The 25,449-nt window shown below is 40.9% G+C and overlaps 1 protein-coding gene across 1 annotated transcript in view; it reads right to left on the bottom strand.

Moving 5' to 3' along the window:
• polq (polymerase (DNA directed), theta) overlaps positions 1 to 25,449 on the bottom strand; it is a 96,332-nt gene that overhangs the window by 45,800 nt on the left and 25,083 nt on the right. The window contains exons 10-15 of the mRNA XM_072260300.1: positions 24,183 to 24,329; positions 21,051 to 21,263; positions 17,829 to 17,971; positions 9,981 to 10,170; positions 6,614 to 6,756; positions 1,051 to 1,244 (exon numbers count right to left, since the gene is read on the bottom strand). Of these exons, the coding sequence (XP_072116401.1) occupies positions 1,051 to 1,244; positions 6,614 to 6,756; positions 9,981 to 10,170; positions 17,829 to 17,971; positions 21,051 to 21,263; positions 24,183 to 24,329 (1,030 nt within the window). The remainder of the gene's footprint in view (positions 1 to 1,050; positions 1,245 to 6,613; positions 6,757 to 9,980; positions 10,171 to 17,828; positions 17,972 to 21,050; positions 21,264 to 24,182; positions 24,330 to 25,449) is intronic.

The raw sequence follows: 25,449 nt of genomic DNA, 5'->3' as shown, positions 1-25,449 counted from the left end.
TCCAAGCACCTTATTTGTTACAAACTCAAAAAACCCTACTTTGAGACACAGGAGTCTGTTTGGGCACAGTAGGATGCCACAAACAGAAAGGAAGTAAACAGTAAATCATCTATTCTTGTCACTAATTATGGAAAAATATAAACTAATGCTATGGGATAGTTAACACTGATCAAACATAGTTCAACTGACATAAAAATGTGAACAGGACATTTCATATTTTTCATCACTTTTCATTTTTAACAAACACCATCAAATATGCATATTTGCTTGTAGCATAATATAGATAGAGTAATGGGTTTCTCAACAACTCTCAATTTATCCTCATACGTTAGGATTTCTTTTTATTTGTAAGATGGTAGTGGGGGAAAGAACCTTCTTCTGTAGTCCAACTGCATAACAAACATCTCCTCAGCCTTACATTTGAAATGAAAATTTACTTTCTCTGCAATTATAGGTATCAATTAATCATTTGCCAAACCAAATTCTCTGTTTACAGAATAATTCTAATTTCAGGAATCAAATAATGAAAATCAAGAAGATGGGAAATGGTTTAGTAGAAATAAAAAGGAAGCCATTATAGAACTAAGGTTACGTGTACTGATGCAAATTAGGAAAGCATAATACTTTCCAAATGGTTCTGAAAGGTTAACTTAATGTATACTTGACCCACACAGGTCTCTGAAGTGTCAATTCCTCATTTCTTCTTGTCTGAATCTGACAAATGGTTAGCAAGTACTATAATCACATTAGTTGCTTCTACTAGAAGATGATTTGAACTTCCTTCAAAATTATAGTCCTACCATCAATATTCATATTAATCATGTCTTTTTAGTGAGATTTTTAATTCCTGAGATCAGGACATCTTTAATGTTTATTGCTCAAATCCAGTCGCCTAAAGGAATATTATTTTTTCTTGAATCATTGCAATCCAGAACTAGATTAAATTTCATGAATTCATACCTCAATTTCATGAATTCATATTTTACAGGGAGATTAAATAAAACAGTGATGAAACAAATAGATAAGTAAAAGTCAATACTTGATTAATACCTTTTGTGGATGGCCATTTGTCTGTGCTGCTTGCCAGTTTTTGGAATAAGTTTTCCTTTAATTGAACGGGCCAAGAATCCTTCTTCAATTCCCACCAACTCTGCTACTCTCTTCAATGAGGCAGACAAGTTCTCCCACAAGCAAAAGAACTGATACCAGTCAATGGTTACCCATTCTTCATAGACTGGTGTGATCTAAATTCAGCAGAGAAAGATAAAACTATGTCAGTAATTCATCAACTAAAAGCTTTCTATTAATAAAGTGCTTTATTTTAACTGATAAATAACAGCAGATATCATTTATCTATTTAGTCCGTAGATAAACTATTTGAATTACACCATCAGTCAAATCATGGTAATGCTCCTAAAGAACTTCTAGATCTGAAACAGAGTTACGAATTCAGAGAAGTGGCCTTAAACACACAAGGTAGGTTAACTGTAAAGTAACTACTGTACTGTGAGTGTATATTATATATATATGTGTGTGTGTGTGTGTGTGTGTGTGTGTGTGTGTGTGTGTCACACTCAGTAGCCACTTTATTAGGAGCACCCATACACCTGCTGGTTAATACAAATATCTAATCAGCCAATTGTGTGGCAGTAAAGGCAGGCAAACATGGTCAAGACGTTCAGCTGTTCTTCATACCAAATATCAGAATGGGTTAATTAATCATTGACATATACTCAGTGACCACTTTATTAAGTACCTCCTGTACCTAATAAAGTGGCTACTGTGTGTATGTTCATGGTCTTCTGCTGCTGTAGCCCATCCACTTCAGTGTGTCGATGTGTTGTGATTTGGAATGGTTGTTGGTATCTGACAGGGTGGTTTGAGTATCTCAGAAACTGCTGATCTCCTGGGGTTTTCACGTACAACAGTCTCTAGCGTTTACAGAGCATGGTGCGATAAACAAAAAAACATCCAGTGAGTGGCAGTTCTGTGGGCAAAAGTGCCTTGTTAATGAGGGAGTCGGAGGAGAATGGCCAGATTGGTTCAAGCTGACAGGAAGGCGGCAGTAACTCAAATAACCACATATTACAACAGTGGTTTGCGGAAGAGCATCTCAGAGTCCCTACCCTAGAAATTACTAGGGCTACCTATAGCCCTCTATTTTTCTAAGCTCCATGTACCTATTAGATGATAATATCATAACCGCCTCCACCACCGTTGCCGGCAGCCCATTCCACACACTCACCACTCTCTGCGTAAAAAACTTACCCCTGACATCTCCTCTGTATCTACTCCCCAGCACCTTAAACCCGTGCCCTCTTGTGGCAGCTATTTCAGCCCTGGGAAAAAGCCTCTGCCTATCCACACAATCAATGCCTCTCATCATCTTATACACCTATCAGGTCACCTCTCATCCTCCGTCACTCCAAGGAGAAAAGTCCGAGTTCATTGAACCTGTTTTCATAAGGCATGCTGCCCAATCCAGGCAACATCCTTGTAAATCTACTCTGCACCCTTTCTATGGTTTCCACATCCTTCCTGTAGTGAGGCGACCAGAACTGAGCACAGTACTCCAAGTGGGGTCTGACCAGGGTCCTATATAGCTGCAACATTACCTCTCGGCTCCTAAATTCATTTCCACAATTGAAGGCCAATATACCGTATGACTTCTTAACCATAGAGTCAACCTGCACATCTACTTTGAGCCTCCTATGGACTCGGACCCAAAGATCCCACTGATCCTCCACACTGCCAAGAGTCTTACCATTAATACTATATTCTGCCATCATCTCTGACCTACCACAATGAACCACTTCACACTTTTCTGGGTTGAGCTCCATCTGCCACTTCTCAGCCCAGTTTTGCATCCTATCAATGTCCCACTGTAACCTCTGACAGCCCTCCACACTATCCACAATACCTCCAACCTTTGTGTCGTCAGCAAACTTACTAACCCATCCCTTCACTTCCTCATCCAGGTCATTTATAAAAATCACAAAGAGTAAGGGGCCCAGAACAGATCCGAGGCACACCACTGGTCACCAGCCTCCATGCAGAATATGACCCGTCTACAACCACTCTTTGCCTTCTGTGGGCAAGCCAGTTCTGGATCCACAAAGCAATGTCCCCTTGGATCCCATGCCTCACTTTCTCAATTAGCCTTGCATGGGGAACCTGATCAAATGCCTTGCTGAAATCCATATACACTACATCTACTGCTCTTCCTTCATCAATGTGTTTAGTCACATCCTCAAAAAATTCAATCAGGCTCGTAAGGCACAACCTGCCCTTGACAAAGCCATGCTGACTATTCCTAATCATATTATACCCCTCCAAATGTTCATAAATCCTGCCTCTCAGGATCTTCTCCATTAATTAATTAACCTGATTCCGATTCTCTGTTGCTGAGCAGTCAGTCCTCAGCCTTTACATATAAAATAGCATAGATATTATGCACAGCATTTCCAAGGAATAGCATAAAAAATAACATACGGTATATAAAGATCTCCTCAGAGGATTCTGCAGTTTCAGATTAAAAGCCATTCACCTGAAACATGAATACCATTCATCTGTCTTCAGAGAAGTTGCACAAGTTGCTGAGTATTTCCAACAACTTTGCAGTATATTGAGTTTGCATTTAAAATATCACAAGCCGAAAGTCTGCAGCTCACTTTGTTGATGGAACTCAGCCTTTAGCAGAAAATGCATTGTGGTTTACATGGTTTAACTGTCTTGATAGCTCACCCTCCTCTTTTAAAGATAAACATATCTTCCCAGGATAAAGCTTTGGTCTCATATTAAAATGGAAATACAGACCTGGATCAGAGAAAAACCCAGAGCAAAGGTGGTGTCCCCTAGGATTCCCTAGGAAGCTGCAATAGGAAATTAATGTACTTCTTTATACTTTCTTTATTGTCGCCAAACAATTGACACTAGAACGTACAATCATCGTAGCGATATTTGATTCTGCGCTTCTCGCTCCCTGGATTACAAATCGATAGTAAATATTAAAAATTTAAATTATAAATCATAAATAAAAAATAGAAAAATGGAAAGTAAGGTGGTGCAAAAAAACTAGACGCAGGTCCCGATATTTGGTGGGTACGGCCCAAATCCGGGTCAGGATCCGCTCAGCAGTCTTATCACAGTTTGGAAAGAAGCTGTTCCCAAATCTGGCCGTATGAAGTTGAAATAAAGCAGAAGAACCATGGAAATAACAGATGAAAAAAATGAGTTATTGTAGGTTCCACCCAAGCTGCAGGACAATGAGCCCAAAATAAGAGAAGCTCAGCACAGAATGCAAAATAGTAAAAACAATTAGTTTAATGGGACTTGGAGGTGAAATGCAGAAAAGGTTTCTCCAACAATCTTGACTTCCAGTAAGATGGCAGCATGTTCAATTGCAGCAGCTTCTACAGAGTCAACCAAACATGCTATTGTCCTTTTTAAACATTTTTTTTTACTATTACAAGACCCTGATTGACATTAAGAACCGCAGGTCTACCCCATCAGCAAGTTGCTCATTGACAGAGAAAGTGAAGGAACTGGATTTGGTGCAGATCATGCTGTCTACATCAGAGGCATCGGTGCACAAAGGTGTGCAGTCTAACGGTAAGTGATTGTTTTAGTCGTTTTCCTTGTGATTTCAAGACCCTGTTGGACATGGTTAATGTGGAATGCTGCAAGTCCAATTCACTGATTTACTGGTGGACAGCAGGGGAGCTGCAAGGCCTCGGCCGTAGCGAGACTAGGCCTCAAGCCACAGCGGTACCTGTTTACAGCCGCCCAGAAGAAAGGTTTCAGTCAGTGTGCTCCACCAATGGCTGAAGTTGGTGCTGCCCCCTAGTGTTCACTCCGCAGAATACAAGCTGTATTGTGTTCGACTGCAGATTTCTGCAACATTCACAGACTCAGGGTCTTGGACTATATTTGTTTGTGTGACTATTTTACTGATATCTCGTATGTACTTGCTATTTTATATGTGCTGTACATGTTTTGTGCTGTGTGGCTGTTGGTATTGCAGTTTGCACCTTGGCCCCGGAGTAACACTGTTTCGTTTGGCTGTATTCATGGGATTTCTTGTATGGTTGAATGACAATTAAATTTGAACTATGAACAATGTGGAGACACAGAAGACTGCAGACACTAGAATCTGGAGCAACACAAAAAGCGCAAAAGAACTCATCAGGTCAGGCAGCATCTATAGAGCTCAGACAGTCAATGTTTCAAGTCAAGATGCTCCAAACGTTGACTCTCCATTTCCATCCATAGATCCTTCTATCCTGGTCCACTGAGTTTCCCCAACAATGTATCCACATTTGGGCTCACGAAGACATTACCAAAGGCACAGATGCCGGGATATGTGCAAAATCTGCAAGACTGAACGCAGTAATTAATTTTCATGAATTCTGATCCACAGATTTCAGAATGAGTTACACGCCTCACAATCTGAATTCACCCACTTAAACACAGACTTTTAACATCGTAAACCAGGGAGTCATTTATGTCTCCCATCTTGCTGTGAAACGGAGACAGCTCTTTCTCGCTCATTAGTGAGAGAGTCTGTGGTATGTCGAATACCAGGTGAATAAGTAGTCTTTGAGGTACTGCAAGTCTGTGTTTATGCTGCACACTTGAGTGCTCGGTGGTGGGTGCCGATGCTTTTTTTGCTGGTGGGAAGAGGATTGCTGCTTTGCTGTTGCTTACACGCGGGAGGGAGGGGAGCTGGTGGGGAGGACTTTGAGGTTCTAAGATTTAACTGTCATTCGTTCTTTGGGGGCATTCCTCGGTTTTTCGTGGATGGTTGTGAAGAAAAAGCATTTCAGGATGTATATTGTGTACATTTCTCTGACATTAAATGTACCTTTCAAACCTTAAAACACATGATTCTAGAGCAGTATTGCACTACACTCCAATCTGGAAAGTGGTTAAGGCACAAATTGTCCAAGTAGAGATACTTCAGTCTGATTAGCTGAAGGAAGTGTTGATGCTTGTTGTTCTAACAATTTTCATAAATCCTGTGCAGATGCTGAGAAAGAAGCTATATCAGAGCAATGTCTGCCAACAGTCCCACAGAAACCTGTGAGCAATTGCCAATGAGTTGAATGCCATCATTATTGCCAATATTATCCTGCCCAATGATTCTTTTCAAAAATTGGATAACACAGCACTACTCGGTAGCACTCCCAACAGTAATATAACAGCAGTTTCAAAAATATATTGCCTATTTCTCAAATATAATTTTAGTCAAGACTATAGCACCTGAATTTGCTGTTGCAAAAGGAAATGTGCTGTTCAAAGCAGACCAGTTACAAATTGGAAATGTGGCTGCAAGTTCCCACATGGTAGGAGATGCCTGCAGCCCACAGCAGCCAGCAAATCCATCCTACCGGTCTTGCAAACTCTTTTACATAGGCGGTACATAAGTTAGGGATGACCTGCAAAAGTTGCTCCATCCATCATAAGGCAAGGGATTAACTTGCGAAAAACCCCTCACAGCAAGAGCTCTACATTTCAGCATGATATCAAAAGCGTGAAATACATAATTGGATATAGCACTCACTTCCATCTATGGAACAAGGTGAATGTTGAATGAGACTAATAAATGATGTACCTGATAGAGAATATGAAGGTCGTTCTCCAAAACAAATCCTTTCATTGCCTTTTGCAAGTCTGCAAAAATTCTCAGTGCATCAGGAGGAGACAGGGAAGAGGCAAGTGTAGCTGCTCCCAGTTGTGTGGGACGATACAACTGAACTAAAAGCAATAATTAAGCTTATTAAAGACTATTATATTAGAATAAAACAGAGCACATATTATAACTTGGGCTAATTAGTGAATATAATATTTACATACTAAGACAACAAGTCAGTGACCATCCTGAATCACCTCCCCTTGACATTCAATGGCATTACTAACAAGAATATTGTGGGTCACCACAGATCATAAACTTATTTGATCAGCTATATTAATAAATGGCAATAACATGATCACAAACAGGTACTCTATTCAGGGATTCAAAGCTTTTCCATCATCTACAAGCAACAAAGGAATGTATTATGATTCTCTTTACTTGCCAGGATGAATGCAGTTTGGATATATTAAGCTCAGCATCATCCAGGACCAAGCAACCCATGTGATTGGTATCTAGTCCACCATTTTAAATATTTGCTTCCTCGACTAGCAGGACATTACAATGCTAGTGCATACCCTGAATCAAATACAACTGCATCAACCTGCCAAAACTCAAACTTACAATTCCTACAACCTTGAAGGTCAAGAAAAACCAAATGCATGGGAATACTATTTCCAAATCACATCCTATTCCTTTGATAGGACAAGACCCTGAAATTATCTACCAAGTAATACTGTGGGAATACCTTCACACAGTTGAAGGCAGTAGCTCATTGCCATTTTCTCAATGGTAGTTAGGGCTGGAGAATAACTGCTAGCCTTGCCCTTGTCATACACATTATAGACTGTAAATGATAAATGCAGATAGTTCAAGGTATAGAACTGCTGAGGACACCAGAGATGAACAGAGTACCCTTTCAGAAGAGTCAGAGAGAAGAAAATAAAATGCAGTTAACCAGGTGCACAGTCAACCCCCAAAGTAACCAAAGGAAGATTTTCACCCTATTCCATTTCCTACACAATAGTCAGAACAACACAGAAGCAGGCCTGTCAGCCCACCTAGACCAAACTGATCAGTTATTCTGCCCAGATCTATCGATCCACACCTAGACCGTAGCCCTCTACAACCTTCGCATCCACGTACTTACCTAAACTTCTTTTAAATGTTACAATCAAACCTGTATCCACCACTTAATGCTGGCTGTTCATTCTACACTTGCACCACCCTCTAAGTGAAGGAGCTCCCCCTCAGCTTCCCTTTAAATATTTCACCATTCACCCTTAACTTATGACCTCTAGTTCTTTCTGATCCAGTTTATCACATTATCTAAATCATTAATATGACAAACAACTGACCCTCCACTGATACCTGTGCAACACCACTTGTCACAAGCAACCATCTACTACCAATCTCTAGCTTCTCCCACTAAGTCAAATTTTGAATCCAAATGCCAAGTGACTGAATCTTCTGGACCAGCCTCCCATGAGGGAACAGTCTAAGGCCTTGCAACTTTCATGTTAACAATGTACACTGCCTTTCCCTTCATCAATTTTCTGGTAACCTCCTCGAAAAACTTAATAAGATTGTTTAGACATGACTTACCAGTAACAAAGCCATGCTGACTATCCATAATAGATCCCTGTCTATCCAAATACTTATACATCATGTTCCTTGGACAGCCTTCCAATAATTTACCCCCAACTGATGTCAGGCTCACTGGCCTATAATCTCAAGAAGCTCCAAAACCTGGGTCTCTGTACCTCCCACTGCAATTGGATCCTTGACTAGTTCATTGGAAGACCACAGTCAGTGCAGATTGGAAATAACATCTCCTTCTCACTGACAATCAACCCCAGTGCACCTCAAAGGTGTGTGCTTAGCCCATTTCTCCATTCTCTCTACACCAATGACTGTGTGGCTGGACACAGATCAAAAGCCATCTATAAATTCGCCAACAACACACTATTATTGACAGATTCTCAAATGATGACAAGGAGGAATACAGGAGTGAGATAGATCAGCCGACTGAGTGCTGCAACAACAACCTTGCACTGACCACCAGTAGGACCAAAGAAAAGATTGTGGACTTCAGGAAGAGGAAGTTGAGGGAACACACACCAGTCCTCAAGAGGGATCAGTAGTGGAAAGGGTGAGCAGCTTCTAGTTCCTGGGTGTCAACATCTCTGAGGATCTATCCTAGGCCCAACGTATGGATGCAATTATAAAGAAGGCACGACAGTGGCTATATTTCATTAGAAGTTTGAGAAAACTTGGTATGTCACCAATGCAGATGTACCATGCAGTGCATTCTGACTGGTTGCATCACTGTCTGCTATGGAAGGATCCTGCACAGGACCAGAAAAGCTTCAGAAAGACGCCAACTCAGCCAGCTCAATCATGGTCACGAGCCTTAAAAATGCATCCATCCTTAAAGTCCCCCAACACTCAGGACATGCCTTTTTCTCATTGTTGCCATCAAGGAGGTGATACAGGAGCCTGAAAACACAAGCTCAATGTTTTAGGAATAGCTTGTTCCCCTCTGCCATCAGATTTCTGAATGGACACTGAACCCCTGTATTCTACCTCACTATTTTCTTTTTTATCCCCTGACGTTAACCATGCCACTGATGTTAAACATGATTCCTACTTATTCTTATAGCAACAGGACCACATTAGCTATCCTCCAATCTTCCAGCACCTCACCGTGGTTAAGGATATCTTAAATACCTCTGCCAGGGCCCCTACAATTTCTTCACTAGCTACAAGTTCTGAGAGAACACCTTGTCAAGCCTTTGGGACTTATCCACCCTAACTTCCCTCAAGCCACCAACCACCTCCTCTTCAGTAATCCAGATATGGTCCATGACCTCGCTGTTGTCTTGCCTCAGTTCTGTGTCCATCCCCCGAGTAAATATAGATACAAAACCTCAATTTAAGGTTTTCCCCAATCAAGGCAGAAAGAACATAATCTATGAAGGAACATCTGGAACTTAAAATAAACAGGTTAACCATGATTGTTTGTCTACAAATGCACAAATTAAAGCAATAAGTCACCCTTGGAAACAAGTTAGAACGTTCACAAATTGATAACCAGATACAGGGTATTAAACAAACTAAGTAAAATTAAACTGAAACGAAAGATTACATTAAATTGATAAAAGCTTAATGTAAAAGCAGGTTGAATTGCATAAATAAAACAACAAATATAAAGATATTGTTTCTAAAACCTAATCTGCAGAATGCAACTTTACAAATAGGAAGAACTGGAAGTTTGTTTGAACACTAGAAACTACCACGACTATTACCATTTGCCTAACAATAAAATACAATTATCAGAAAACAATACTTTTATCTCCGTCCCGATCCTCTTCAAGTATTTGAATAAACTCATTCTCCATCAAGTACTCAATAGAATCCTCAATGGCATTGCCTTGGATTGATGTTACTTCACTTTCAAGAGCACTGGCAGCCAACAATGTGCAGGAAGTGTACACACGTACATCTTCTGGGGTGCTGGCAACACCACTTACTATTATCTGAAACCAGAATAGATCTGACTTATTACAAATTCCACAAGATTCAAAATATTACACACCTGGTTATCTTCACACATGATTTAATTAGATGTAATCACAGAATTCTAAAACCACAGCATTTCCCAACCATCTCAAAGAAAACCTTAAGACAATAATTTCAACAATATTGTTCCTCATAATTAACGACAGTGTGTGGGGATACAGTATTGTTTCTGAGACAATTTCTACTTGCATTTATGTGCCATTATTTGGTAGATGCAGTAAAAGCAATACAGCACCAGGATTAGCAACCCAGCAAAATATTCACAAGAGCACCTTAATCTATCATCAGGAAATATTTGTGTTTTATAATGTCTATCACTGAGAGGAACAATACCTAAATTTATGATATCAAATTGGCTTCTATAAATCCTTCAGATTCTATTAACGCACACACAAATCTCTCTCTAGCTCCATTCCACTGAGAGACATTAACCTTTAAACAAAAATGCATTTGTTCACTTTGAAATTACAGATAGCAGCACCCAAACAATGAAAGCATAAAAATAACTGATGGTTAAATAACAAAAGTCATTGTCTTGGGCTACAATATCAGTTATACCTCAACGATTCAACATTAAATGCCCACCAGTATTAACTTTACCATCACGGATAATTTATTTCAGTGGTAGCCTCTTCAAAAACTTACAGTTACAATTGTTAGATGAGCAAACCAGTGAATAGATTGTCAACATTGCTATTCTCTGAACTTAAGACTTATGCAATTTTGTCCATGAGCTGGTATATTTCAAATGGCTACCTATCCAGACCCTAGGAAGTTGGTAAAAAACCCTCTGAGACAATAGCAATAATCTTCCTCTTTTTGAGAGGAGATCATAAAACATAGGAGCAGAATTAGACCAAATGGCCCATCGAGTATACTCCGCCATTTCGTTGTGGCTGATCCATTTTCCTCTTAATGCAACTCTCCTGCCTTCTCCCCATAACCTTTCACTCCGACTAATCAAAAACCTATCAATCTCTGCCTTAAATACACCCGGTGACCTGGCCTCCACAGCTGCCTGTGGCAACGAATTTCAGATTCACCACCCCCTGACTACAGAAATTCCTCCTCAGCTCTCCCTAAATGGACACCCTCTATTTTGAGGCTGTGCCCTCTGGTTTTCAACTCCCCCACCAAAGGAAACATCCTCTCCACATTCACTCTATCAAGGCCTTTGAACATTCGATAGGTTTCAATGAAATCCCCCCTCATTCTTCTAATTTCCGGTGAGTATCGTCAGAGTGGTGATCTTGAGGCTTTAGCTCTTCGAAGCTTCTGTGAAGACAGGCTTCAGTCAGAGAAAGAAAAGCTCAAGGTTAAGTTTATTTTTCTTCCCTTCTTTCTGTCTTCTCAGCTAGGATAGTAGAGATGCCACACACACACAAAACGCTGGAGGAATTCAGCAGGCCAGGCAGCATCTATGGGAAAAAGTAGTCGATGTTTCAGGCCGAAATCCTTCGGCAGGACTGGTGAAATAAAAGCTAAGGAGTAGGTTTAAAAGGTGGAGGGATAGCAGACAGAAACAGCAAGTGATAGGTGAAACCAGGAGGGGGAGGAATGAAGTAAAGAGCTGGGAAGTTGATTGATGAAAGAGACAGGAGGCCATGGAAGAAAGAAAGAGGGGATGAGCGCCAGAGGGAGGTGATGAGCAAGCAAAGAGGTAAGGTGAGAGTAGGAAAAGAGGATGGGAAATGGTGAAATACCGGAAGTTTGAGAAATCGATGTTCATGCCATCAGGTCGGAGGCTACCCAAAAGGAATATAAGATTTTTGTTTCTACAACCTAAGTGTGGCCTCATCATAACAGTGGAGGAGGCCATGGATAGACATATCGGAATAGGAATGGGAAGTGGATTTAAAATGGGTGGCCACTGGGAGATCCTGCTTGTTCTGGTGGACAGAGTGTAGATGCTTGGCGAAGTGGTCTCCCAATGTACGTCAGGTCTCACTGATATACAGGAGGCCACACCAGGAACACCACACACAGCAAATGGCCCCAACAGACTCACAGGTAAAGTATTTCATCACCTGGAAGAACTGTTTAGGGCCCTGAATGGTAATGAGGTAGGGAGTATAGGGGCAGGTTTAGCATGTGTTCCGCTTACAAGGATAAGTGCCAGGAGGGAGATCAGTGAGGAGGGAAGAATGGACAAGGGAGTTGCATACGGAGCAATCCCTGTGCAAAGCGGGGTGGGGGTGGGGGAGATGTGTCAGGAGGGAGATCAGTTGACATGCCATCCCAAGCCAAGCAGGATATGGAAAGTAGGGAGACCTCCAATGTCCCTAATAACTACAACAGCGAGAACTGCATCCAGCTGCAGCTTCTAACAATCTGCATTAAGGAGTTGGAGCTGGAACTGGATGAACTCTGGATCATTCGGGAGGCAGAGGGGATGATAGATAGGACATATAGAGAGGACAGAGGAGATTAGGTGGCAGTCAGGAAGAAGAAAGGGGTTAAGGAGCCACTGCAGAGTACCCCTGTGGCCATCGCCCTCAACAACAGGTATATCACATTGGATACTGTCGGTGAGATGACCAAACAGAGGAAGGTCACAGAGTAAGATCTCTGGCACTGAGTCTGCCTCTGTGACTCACAAGGGAAGGGGGAGAAAAGACATGCTGTAGTGATAGGGGATTTGTTAACTAAGGGAAAAGACAGGAGGTTCTGTGGGTGAGAACGAGATTCCTGGATGGTATGTTGCCTCCCAGATGCCAGGGTCCAGGTTATCACAGATTTAGCCCTCAACATCCTTAAGTGGAAGGATGAACAGCGAGAAGTCGTGTAGGTACCAATGACGTGGGTAGGATGAGTGACGAGGTTCTGCAAAGGGAGTTCAGGGCGTTATGTGCTATGCGTATGTATGTGAAGACTCAGAGCTATGTGTCAAACATTGGGGACTGTATTGGCTCCCTTCCTGTTTACTCTGTACATCTCGGACTTTAGATACAGCACTGAGTCATGTCTTCTGCAGAAATACTCTGATGACTCAGCAATAGTTGGGTGTATAAAGGGAGGAGGGAAGGATGAATACAGGGCCCTGGTGGAGGACCTTGTCAAATGGAGCAAGCTGAATTATCTGCAGTTCAACATCAGTAAGACAAAGAAGATGAGGATGGACTTTAGGAAGACTAAACCTTTCACTGCTCCCTGTTACTACTGATGGTGAGGACATGGAAGTGGCAAATAAAAAACTGCAAGTACCTGGGGGTGCACACGGATGGCAGACTCGAGTGGAGCATCAACACAGAAACTGTGTACAAGGGCCAAAGTCACCTCTACTTCCTGAGAAGACAGAGATGCTTTGGAGTATGCAGGCCTCTCCTTCATAGTTCTACCAGTATGTTGTCGCCAGTACAATCTTCGATGGGGCAATGGTGTCAACACGGGTAATGCTAATGGGCTCAATAAACTGATTAGAAAGACTGACTCTGTTATAGGAGTCAAAATGGACACACTGGAGGCTGTGGTAGAACAAAGGACCCTATGGAAAATCCTGGCAATTCTGGACAACGTTTCTCACCCCCTGCATGCCACCTTGGCTGAATAGAGGTGTACTTTTGGCTATAGACTAAGACAACTGCAATGCACCAAAGGTGCTATAAAAGGTCATTCTTACCCTTGGCCATTAAGCTCTATAATGATTCAACCTATAGCTGGGGAAGTGATGATCCCCTCCTGTCAGACTGTTTGTAGTAACTTATTTTCTATTCTTTCTACGTCTCTTCTAATATTTATCTCTGTGCATTTGTAATGCTACTGTGACACTGCAATTTCCTTTGGGATCAATGAAGTATCTATCTAAAAGGCAGCACCTCCAGGGTTGTGATCTCAGGATTGCTACCCGTGCCATGTGCAAGTGAGGCCAGAACTAGGAAGATTATACAGTTCAACACGTGGCTAAAGAGTTGGTGTAGGAGGGACACAGAAGATGGTTCCTGTGCAGAAGGGATGGTTTGCACCTGAACTGAAGGGGGGACTAATATCCTAGCGGGAAGGTTTGTTAATACTGCACAGTGGGGTTTACACCAGAGTTGCAGGGGGATGGGAACCGGAGTGCCAGAACAGTTAGTGGAGAGGTTGTGGAGGCAGATGTTGGTAAGACCCCAGACAAAGTTAGGAAACAGAAAGTTGAGTATAGTGCGACTAGTGTAATGAGCTGCCTATATTTCAATGCCAGGAGTATTGTAGGAAAGGTGGATAACAGTGCTGAAAATGAGGTAGCTGGTTTACAAACAGAGGCAATGTGTAGTGAGGAGAGGTTGTTGAAAGGGCAAAATTGCAGTCAACAGGATGAATTGAAACGTAAAAGGCAGACAAAATTGAAAAGGGTGAATACAGGACTGAAGGTGTTATATTTGAATGCACGCAGTATTCTGAATAAGGTAGAAGAACTTGCAGTACAGTTGCAGATCGACAGGTATGATGCTGCAGCAATCACTGAATTATGGTTGAAAGAAGATTATAGATGGGAGCTTAATGTCCATTGTATCGCCTACATGGTATCAAAAGGACAGGCAAGAATGCAGAGGCGGCAGTGTTGCTCTGAATGAAATCATATCATTAGAAAGAGGTAACATAGGGTCAGAAGGTGTTGAGTCATTGTGGGTAGAGCTAAGGAACTGCAAGGGTAAAAAGACCCCGAACACTAGTAAGGATGTGGCCTACAAATTACAACAGGAAATAGAAAATGCATGCCAAAAGGCAAATGTTACAATGGTCATGGGGGATTTCAATATGCAGGTAGATTGGGAAAATCAGGTTGGTGCCGAAATACAGGAAGGGGAATCTTTAAAGTGCCTATGAGATGGTTTTTTAGAGCAGCTTGTGGTTGAGCCCTCTAGGGGATCAGCTATTCTGGACTGGTGGTTGTGCAAAGAACCAAAATTGATTAGAGAGCTTAAGGTAAAAGAACTCTTAGGGAAAAGTGATCATAATACGATTGATTTCACCCTGAAATTTGAGAAGAAGTTAAGGTCAGATGTATCAATATTACAGTGGAGTAAAGGGAATTACAGAGGCATGAGAGTGGAGTTGGCTGGAAAGTAGAGCAGCAATGGCTAAAATTTCTGGAAGCAATTCAGAAGGCACAGGATATATTCATCCCAAAGAGGAAGAAGTACTCAAAAGGAAAGATGACATAAACAAGGCTAATAAGAGAAGCCAAAGCCAACATAAGAGGGCATGTAATAAAGCAAAGATTAGTGGGAAGTTAGAGGATTGGGAAGCTTTTAAAAGCAACAGAAGGCAAGTAAAAAGGTCATTAAGGGGGTAAAGATGGAATATGAAAGTAAGCTAACCATTAATATTAAAGAGGATACCAAAAGTTTAAAAGAGGGACGAGAGTGGGTATTAGACCATCGGAAAATGATGCTGGAGAGTTAGTAATGGAGGACAACAAAATGGAAAATGAACTGAATAAATATTTTGCATCAGTCTTTACTGTGGAAGGTACTAGCAGTATGGTGGAAGTTCCAGGTGTCGGGGTCATGAAGTGCGTGAAGTTACCATAACTAGAGAGAAGATTCTTGAGAAACTAAAAGGTCTGAAGGTAGATAAGTCACCTGGACCAGATGGTGTACAACCCAGTGTTCTGAAAGAGGTGGCTGAAGAGATTGTGGAGGTACTAGTAATGATCTTTCAAGAATCACTAGATTCTGGAATGGTTCTGGAAGACTGGAAAACTGCAATTGTCGCTCCACTCTTTAAGACAGGAGAGAGGCAGAAGAAAGGAAACTATAGGCCAGTTAGTCTCACCACAGTGGTTGGGAAGATGTTGGAGCGATTATTAAGGATGAGGCTCAGGGTACTTGGAGGCACATGATCAAATAGGCCATTGTCAGCATCGCTTCCTCAAGGGAATATCTTGTCTGACAAATCATTTCAAATTCTTTGAAGGAATAAGTGGAAGGCTGGACAAAGGAGAATTGGTTGATGTTGTGTACTTGGATTTTCAGAAGGCCTTTGACAAGGTGCCACACATGAGGCTGCTTAACAAGCTAAGAGCCTATTGGTATTACAGGAAAGATTCAAACATGGGTAAAGTAGTTGCTGATTGGCAGGAGGTAAAGAGTGGGAATAAAGGGAAATTTTCTGGTTCGTTGCCAGAACGAGTGGTGCTCCACATGGTCAATGTTGGGACCAATTCTTTTTAGGTTATACGTCAATGATTTAGATGATGGAATTGATGGCTTTGTTGCAATGTTTGCAGACGATATGAAGATTGGCGGAGGGGCAGGTCGCCTTATGGAAGTCAAGAAGCCACAGAAGGACCTAGACAGATTAGGAGAATGGGCAAAGAAATGGCAGATGGAATACAGTTTTAAGAACTGGATGGTCATACACTTTGGTAGAAGAAATGACAGGGTTGACTGTTTTCTAAATGGAGAGAAAATATTAAAAAAACTGAGGTGCAAAGAGATTTGGGAGTCCTTGTGCAAGATTTCCTAAAAGTTAATTTACAGGTTGAATCTGTGGTGAGGAAGGCAAATATGATGTTAACATTCATTTCGAGAGGACTAGAATATAAAAGCAAGGATGTAATGTTGAGACTTTATAAAGCATTAGTGAGGTCTCACTTGGAGTATTGAGAGCAGTTTTGGGCTACTTTTCTGAAAAAGGATGTGCTGAAACTGGAGAGGGTTCAAAGGAGGTTCACGAAAATTATCCCAAGATTAAGTGGCTTGTCATATGGAGAGCATTTGATGGCCTGTATTCACTAGAATTCAGAAGAACAAGGAGTGACCTCACTGAAAGGTATCAAATGGTGAAAGGCCTTGATAGAGTGGACGTGAAGAGGATGTTTCCTATGGTGGCAGAGTCCAAGACCAGAGGACACAGTCTCAGAATAATGGGGCGTCCTTTTAGAATGAGGAGTGGCGAATCTGTGGAATTCTTTGCCAGAGGCAGCTAGGGAAGCCTGGGTATATTTACGGCAGAGGATGATAGATTCGTGATTGGTCAGGGCATGAAGGGATAGGGGGAGAAGGCAGGAGATTGGGGCTGAGAGGAAAATTGTATCAGCCATGTTGAAATGGCAGAGCAGACCTGATGGGCCCAACAGCCTAATTCTGCTCCTATATCTTATAGTCTTATGGAGTACAGGCTCAGAGCTTTGAATCGCTGCTTATCTACAGCTTTGATGAGAGCAGTGTTTTTATCTAAACAATTACATTATTTTATATATTGACCCACTGGCAAAGAGAAGCTTATCCATTGATAGTCAGAAATCATGAATGAATGGTCTGATAGGCCACAATGCTTGGATCTGCAAATTGGCCAGTTTTGTCTGAGGTTTTCTGAAATACGCATGATTTTCAACAAAGCCTAATATTGACAACCTACAACTGTTGCGTCAGAAACTTACATTTTTACATGTTATTTTAAATTTTGCAGTAGCTACAGCAGAGTCTGGATTAGATTTTAAATATCTGTATATGCTTAAAGCTAATTTAACTCTCAGTAAACAAGAAGTCTGACTTATTACACATTATTAACAAATTGATCAACAATGAGATGGAAATAAACACCTCTAGACTCCATCAAGCTATAACCTTTTAACAAAGGCTAGTTAATACATTGGGTTGAAACGAGTTCCATAACTATTGGATCTAACCTCAAGGATGGCTCGGATCATACTTGTGGTGATGCCCTCTCCCTCCTCCTTCACAAGGCAACTGTGCACGGGCCTAAGACAGCCTTGTAACAGGCTCATTCCTTTGGTTCTTTCTGAACGTTTACACACCAATATGCTTTCACCTTCAACAAAACATAAAATTGAACATTTTAGATATGTCTTCCTCCTCCACTAAGAAAATACTTTAAAATACAGTGATGAATTCCACGTGAAATTCTCTCACTATAATAACCCAATCTATTTGAAATATATACAAATTTTAAGTAATACGGAACACTTTTTTTTAAAAACTCATAGAAAAAATGTTAACTGAAATCCTACGCACCTTTCAGACATGTGATAAATGCCAGAAAAAACTGGACTAAATTGGGTCAAAGTTTTCAAGCATCAGTTCCAAATGATCTCATGATGAAATGGTGGCACACACTCGGTGGGCCAAATGGCCCATTTCTGCTCCTATATCTTATGGTCCTGTGATCTATTATTGCATGCTGGTAGATACCTCAATTAGCAATTTACTCCTTCATATCTGAAGTTGCATAATTACTGTTAAAAAGCTATGACTATTCAAGACTTTCTAATGGGAAATACAATCCTAAAAGTGTTAGTGTTATCCAAGAGTGGAACAATGGAAAGCTCTCCTCACTGAAGATCATAGTGAAGATTCCAGTAGTAAATTAGTTGCTGGAATACTCACTGTTGTTCTTCATAAATACCTCACATCCAATCTGCACAATTGTTCCAAAGGTGAGGTTTTCTCATCCTTGCTTCCCTCCTTTATGATTGTATTCAGCACAAGCCTGACATACAGGACCTCACCATTTGGGTCTAGGGTGGCTTCATACAGTAAGTTCATAAAGATGGATTTACAGTTGCAAGTTTGTACTTGATTTTCAGGTCAGTAATGCACACAGACAGCATATTTTGCCCCAATAATGAGCCAGCCGTATTTTGCACCAATTTTTAGCCATACTTAGGCTAAAAGTCTCAAGAATGACCATGTCATTATGAAGAGCTGAATGACTTTGTGCTCACAGTCTTATTATTCCAAAATAATAATCTATAAATCGTTGAAGAAAATTATCCCATATAAAGGAATTTGGATTTGAAAAGCTCTCTACTTAATCATAGATCAGGTGTATCATCTATAATTGATGGATCTCTTGTTGTCCCTTCTAGAAACTAGTATTAAGAGGTGTAGTCAAAGTCTGAATAATTTTACTTTAAAAAAATCTGTTAAAATAACATCTGATATAAAAGGTGTTATTAAACTTTAATAATCTTTGTTAATTCCATTGATCAATCATTTTTTTTAAGTGCTCTGGAAATTCAATGAAGTCAGTAACTAGCAGACTAACATAAGGTGTCAAACTATTCTTTGAAAAATAACTCGGTGCAATCAACTCTGATTATTATGATAGTATTATGATAGGTTTCAAATCTAGGCTATTTAACATAGAACATAGAATAGTACAGCACAGTACAAGCCCTTCAGCCCACAATGTGGTGCCGACCCTTAAACCCTGCCTCCCATATAACCCCCCCACCTTAAATTCCTCCATATACCTGTCCAGTAGTCTCTTAAATTTCACGAGTGTATCCACCTCCACCACTGACTCAGGCAGTGTATTCCACACACCAACCACTCTCTGAGTAAAAAACCTTCCTCTAATATCCCCCTTGAACTTCCCACCCCTTACCTTAAAGCCATGTCCTCTTGTATTGAGCAGTGGTGCCCTGGGGAAGAGGCGCTGGCTGTCCACTCTATCTATTCCTCTTAATATCTTGTATACCTCTATCATGTCTCCTCTCATCCTCCTTCTCTCCAAAGAGTAAAACCCTAGGTCCCTTAATCTCTGATCATAATGCATACTCTCTAAACCAGGCAGCATCCTAGTAAATCTCCTCTGTACCCTTTCCAATACTTCCACATCCTTCCTATAGTGAGGCAACCAGAACTGGACACAGTACTCCAAGTGTGGCCTAACCAGAGTTTTATAGAGCTGCATCATTACCTCGCGATTCTTAAACTCTATCCCTTGACTTATGAAAGCTAACACTCTCATAAGCTTTCTTAACTACCCTATCTACCTGTGAGGCAACTTTCAGGGATCTGTGGACATGTACCCCCAGATCCCTCTGCTCCTCCACACTACCAAGAATCCTGCCATTTACTTTGTACTCTGCCTTGGAGTTTGTCCTTCCAAAGTGTACCACCTCACACTTCTCCGGGTTGAACTCCATCTGCCACTTCTCAGCCCACTTCTGCATCCCATCAATGTCTCTCTGCAATCTTCGACAATCCTCTACACTATCCACAGCACCACCAACCTTTGTGTCGTCTGCAAACTTGCCAACCCACCCTTCTACCCCCACATCCAGGTTGTTAATAAAAATCACAAAAAGTAGAGGTCCCAGAACAGATCTTTGTGGGACACCACTAGTCACAACCCTCTAATCTGAATGTACTCCCTCCACCACGACCCTCTGCAATCTGCAGGCGAGCCAATTCTGAATCCACCTGGCCAAACTTCCCTGGATCCCATGCCTTCTGACTTTCTGAATAAGCCTACCATGTGGAACCTTGTCAAATGCCTTACTAAAATCCATGTAGATCACATCCACTGCACTACCCCCATCTATATGCCTGGTCACCTCCTCAAAGAACCCAGGCTTATCAGACACAATCTGCCCTTCACAAAGCCATGCTGACTGTCCCTGATCAGACCATGATTTTCTAAATACCCACAGATCCTATCTCTAAGAATCTTTTCCAACAGCTTTCCCACCACAGACGCAAGGCTCACGAGTCTATAATTACCCGGACTATCCCCACTACCTTTTTTTGAACAAGAGGTCAACATTCGCCTCCCTCCAATCCTCCAGTACCATTCCCATGGACAACAAGGACATAAGGATCCTAGCCAGAGGCTCAGCAATCTCTTCCCTCACCTCGTGGAGCAGCCTGGGGAATATTCCATCAGGCCCTGGGGACTTACCTGTCCTAATGTATTTGAACAACTCCAACACCTCCTCTTCCTTAATATCAACATGCTCCAGAACATCAAGCTCATGTGATGATTGATTGGAACTGCTCTCTAAGAAACAATCTCATTACCTCATACACTGTTTAAATTACCACCCAATAGGTAAGCTTTGTAAATTATACATCTATACCAAGTAACAGCAAGCCATTCTAACCCATGGTGTCCACTCCTTTTCTTCCAGCTCTCCCAGACATCTGTTTGTATGTAATAACGTCAAGAAGTCTTCCATTAAACACCGGTGATCTCACAATCACACGACGAGCTGGTAAATTCACCCCAGAGGAGAGGGTGGAGGTAGCCACAAGAACACGAATTAAACCCTGACGAAATGCTCCTTCAATAATATCCCGCTCATCAAAAGTCAATCCTAATATGGAAATAAGAAAAGGAAAAAATAGATTAAGAATTCAAGCCCACCAATTACCAATGCAGACTTTGCACAATTCAAGACCAAGTTAGAAAAAGCTTCACAATCTCCTTTTGTGCAAAACGTCAACTGAAGAGCACTATATACAACACAAGTGTGTGGCAGCATGTTCTACTTAGTGCATAGATCAGTAACTTAATGAGAATGAAAATGCTGATAAACTAAACCTTGACTTGTAAATTATTTTATATTTTATCATGAGAGTGTGGAATGAGCTTACAGCATAAATGTTGCATGCAAGCTCAATTTCAGCATTTAAGAGAAGTTTGGATTGGTACATGGATACTAGGGATATAGAGGTCCCAAAGCAGGTTGATGGGAGTAAGCAGCTTAAATGGTTTCAGCATGAACTTGAGGGGTCAAAGGGCCTGTTTTTTTGCTGTACTTCTCTGTGGTAAGCTACCTGCCTGCCTAAAACTGGCCAATTGGTAATTTCAGCAGAAGCTAAACCAGCACTTGGGAATTTGGGAGTGTGTTTGCAAGTAGTTTTCACTAACCCATGGAGTGATTTTCATCTGATGGTAGCTTCTAGGGAGTACAAAAGAATTTAGTGGGTGGGGGCTTGATATAAGGGGGACAGGGTGGAATTTTTTTGGCAGAATTAAAACAGATAGATTATTTAAGAATAACATTAAAAATATTAGAACAGCTATAGAAATTATAATGAAGAATTGAAGGTAATAACAGATTATTAGCTTGATTAAACAGTTTAGACTTTGAGTAATAACCTTTCAGTAGAATGCTAGATAAACAAAGTAAGATAGAAATCATGTGTTGTAGATTTAGTATTTAGAGGTTTTGTTAAGATGCATTAAGTTTCTAGTAAACATACTGTATCTATAGAAACTGTCTGCAGCCCAAGGAAATCTTGCTGTTAATGAACTTGTTTGATCTTCAGTCATTGTGATGTATTTAAGGAAGAAATTTATCTGGTTACCTTGTTGCAGGAGAAAATTGTATCCCAGAGGTAAAGTACTGTAGAAACAGACTAGAGACTTGAATGATTAGGTCAGAGCAGTGTACATGAAAGAAAGATCGATTCAAGCCATACTGTGAAAAGAGACGACTATTCCACTGGGTCAGGTTTGACATGAATTGTATTGAGATCACTGTCCTTACACATCAAATAACTGGCCCTGAGAGCAGATTTTGAGGTAAGTTGCAGGAAGTTGGAAATGGTCGAGCTGGGGGAGGGGCAGTGGGAGAGAAAGGGTTTAGGTAAAGGAAAAAGTAAAGTTAAATAGAACAAGGTAGAAATACAAGTAATTATCATCTCAGTGCAATAGAAAGGAACAGGACGTGGAATGATGATAATAATACAGAAGCAAGCAATGTGACAAAAAAATTTGCTAAACAGTCAAAATTCAACATTCACATCTCAATGTGCCAAGCGATTATAATGAAATAAATTGATGGCAAAAGTAGAGATATATGAGCGCAACCCAACAGCAAATCATTCTGCTGTTTTGCACTCATCATTGTAATTATTGCTGTATTTATTATTACCATAAAATTCATGTGAGCAAATTTCATTGATCCTAATGTATGTGACAATGAACTAATCTGTATCTGAATCTAAAGGTGCAACAGAACATCGCAACTCTTACATTCCATGCCAAATACCTGTAGGATTTTGCAAATAAAACATGCCAGAGTTGTTTCATGGGCTTAAAAATCGCAGTCCTTTACTTCTATTCCAAACAAAACCAAAATCAGTCGCCTTACACTGATGTCATTACGTCAGACAACCTCTCTTAAAGTGAACACAACAACTCAATGAGAGTGTTTGTGAATTAAGTAGAACAGTTTGTATTATGAACTTATGAACAATGTGTGTCATCTGGCACTGATTACATCGTCCTATGCATCTTCTTCGCTACCTAACCTGTGTTGCCACTTACAGAGAACTAGGATTCGGATCCCTCGTTCTCTCTATTCATCAATAATGCTTAGTGCATATCATTTACTGTATCTGTTTACCCTTACTGGACTTCCCAAATTAAATTTCATTTGCCAATGCTCTGCAGTTTTCCATCTGATCTACATCCTGTTGCTGCTCTAGGCAACTTTCCTCATTATGCAGAACATCACCAATTTTAATGTCATTCGCAAATTTAATCACACATCATACATTATCCAGCCGTTTACAAAGTAACTTCAAAGTTCAAAATAAATTTTATTATCAAAGTACAGATATGTCACCATATACAACCCTGAGATTCATTTTCTTGTGGCATATTCAATAAATCGAAAGAATAATAACAGAAACAATAAAAGATCACCCTACTTGGGTGTTCAACCAGAGTGCAGAAGACAACAAACTGAGGAATTTCAGTGATGGGGCAAGTGAAGCTGAGTGAAGTTATCCCCTTTGGTTCAAGTGCCTGACGGTTCAGGGGTAATAACTGAACCATCAGGCTCAGTTTATTCACAAATCTTACTTGCGAATTTAATTCACAAATTCAAATAAGCTATTCCTGGATACCTATGTATCATCAATCATCTTCCCACACAAATATTCCATTCCACCAGAAAATACATTAAAAGAAATGATCATTGCACAAAAAAAACTCATCATCCTCAAAATGTCATTTACTTACCAATACTTTAATGAAACCAATCAGCAATCACAGAGCCTCCGGCCCATGATGTGCCAAACTTTTAACCTACTCCATGATCAAACTAACTCTTCCCTCCTACACAGACCGTAGCTCTCCACTTTTCCTCCCTATTGAATCAGCCTCTACTACCATCCCCGGCAGTGTACTCCAGGCACCTACCACTTTCTGTGTGAAAAATCTTGACGTCCTTTAGAAAATAGGTAGCAATTACATTTTACATTGAAACAAACAATAATACCAGCATGATGAAAGCCCACTCCTTGAGGTACGGTACGACCTAGTACCACATCAAGTCCTGTTGGCGATCGCTTCAACTGATCCACAATTTCCTGAAGCTCATCCCTACGGAGCGCAAAAGGAAGCAACTTGGATGCTTTTACAAATCCTACAATAAAACAGAAGAAAGTGTAATAATGAAACACTTGAACAACAAAATTGAAGTACACCTGATGAAAAATTTAAGTGAAATGATACACAATACTACAGGATAATCACTTAATATGAATCAAAGCAGGGAAGTCAAATACTCAGGACTTGTGCCCACACCAGCTACTTGGAATTACACTTGCTAGGTTGAGCATGCTTGAAAAAAAAGAAATAACAGTTGATTGGCTAATTCTTGGAGATTGTAAATTAAAGGTGATTAATCAAATGAGAATACAGGTATGGCGAACCTATGGCTTGCATGCCAAGATAGCACACAGAAACATTTTCATTGGCACACGGCATGCAGTACCACCCCTTAAAGGCTGATTTATACATGTGCATACTGGCTTATGCCGTGGCCTACACAAGTGGGCTATGCCGTTGTGAGCATTTATATTTGTGCGTTGGTGTGTCTGCATCGCTCTGCAATTCACCACCGAAACGCTAGTTGGCAGTGGAGTTTCTATGCCACTGTGTTCAAACTTCAAACAATGGCAACTGAAACTGAAGGAGGGTGAATTTTCTGTATGTACAGTGTAGTGTCACTTAACAGAATCGGGAATTTTGAGCCAAAATCGATTTGTCGAAAAAAACCAGCACGTATACACATGTGCACGACAAGCATTCGCACGTCACGTATTCCCACACACCTGCCCGTGCAAGGCTTCATGGTCATGGCAGTCTTTCTCGGGGTAAACAAGTTTAAAGCAAGCATCTTTTTCCGTAAAAGCGAAAATCTCTTTCGGTTAACAAAAACAGGTACTAATGTAGGTCTTTGATAAAAGCGAAATGCGTCCTCCCTAATTTCGGAGGTCGGTAAAGCTTTATGGAAAGCATTGCAACCAGCAGTTCCTTCCCTGCCCTTCAGTCACCCAATGGGAAGCTACTGCAGCATAGGAGGAAATGCGATGCTGCCAAGCGGACCAATCACAGTTGTTGCGGTCTGCGTTGCCGCGACGCGTAGTTACATTTTGGGAGGGGTGCATGTTACGCTACAGCATAGGGCTTGGCTATGCCATACCTACGGCATACACTTGATGCACAAGTATAAATCAGCCTTAATTCTTTAAACAGCACAC

Source organism: Mobula birostris, chromosome 6 (assembly GCF_030028105.1).
Source record: "Mobula birostris isolate sMobBir1 chromosome 6, sMobBir1.hap1, whole genome shotgun sequence".
Lineage (NCBI taxonomy): Eukaryota > Metazoa > Chordata > Chondrichthyes > Myliobatiformes > Myliobatidae > Mobula > Mobula birostris.
Note: the sequence above shows the minus strand (reverse complement) of the source record. Positions and strands in the feature narration are given on the sequence as shown.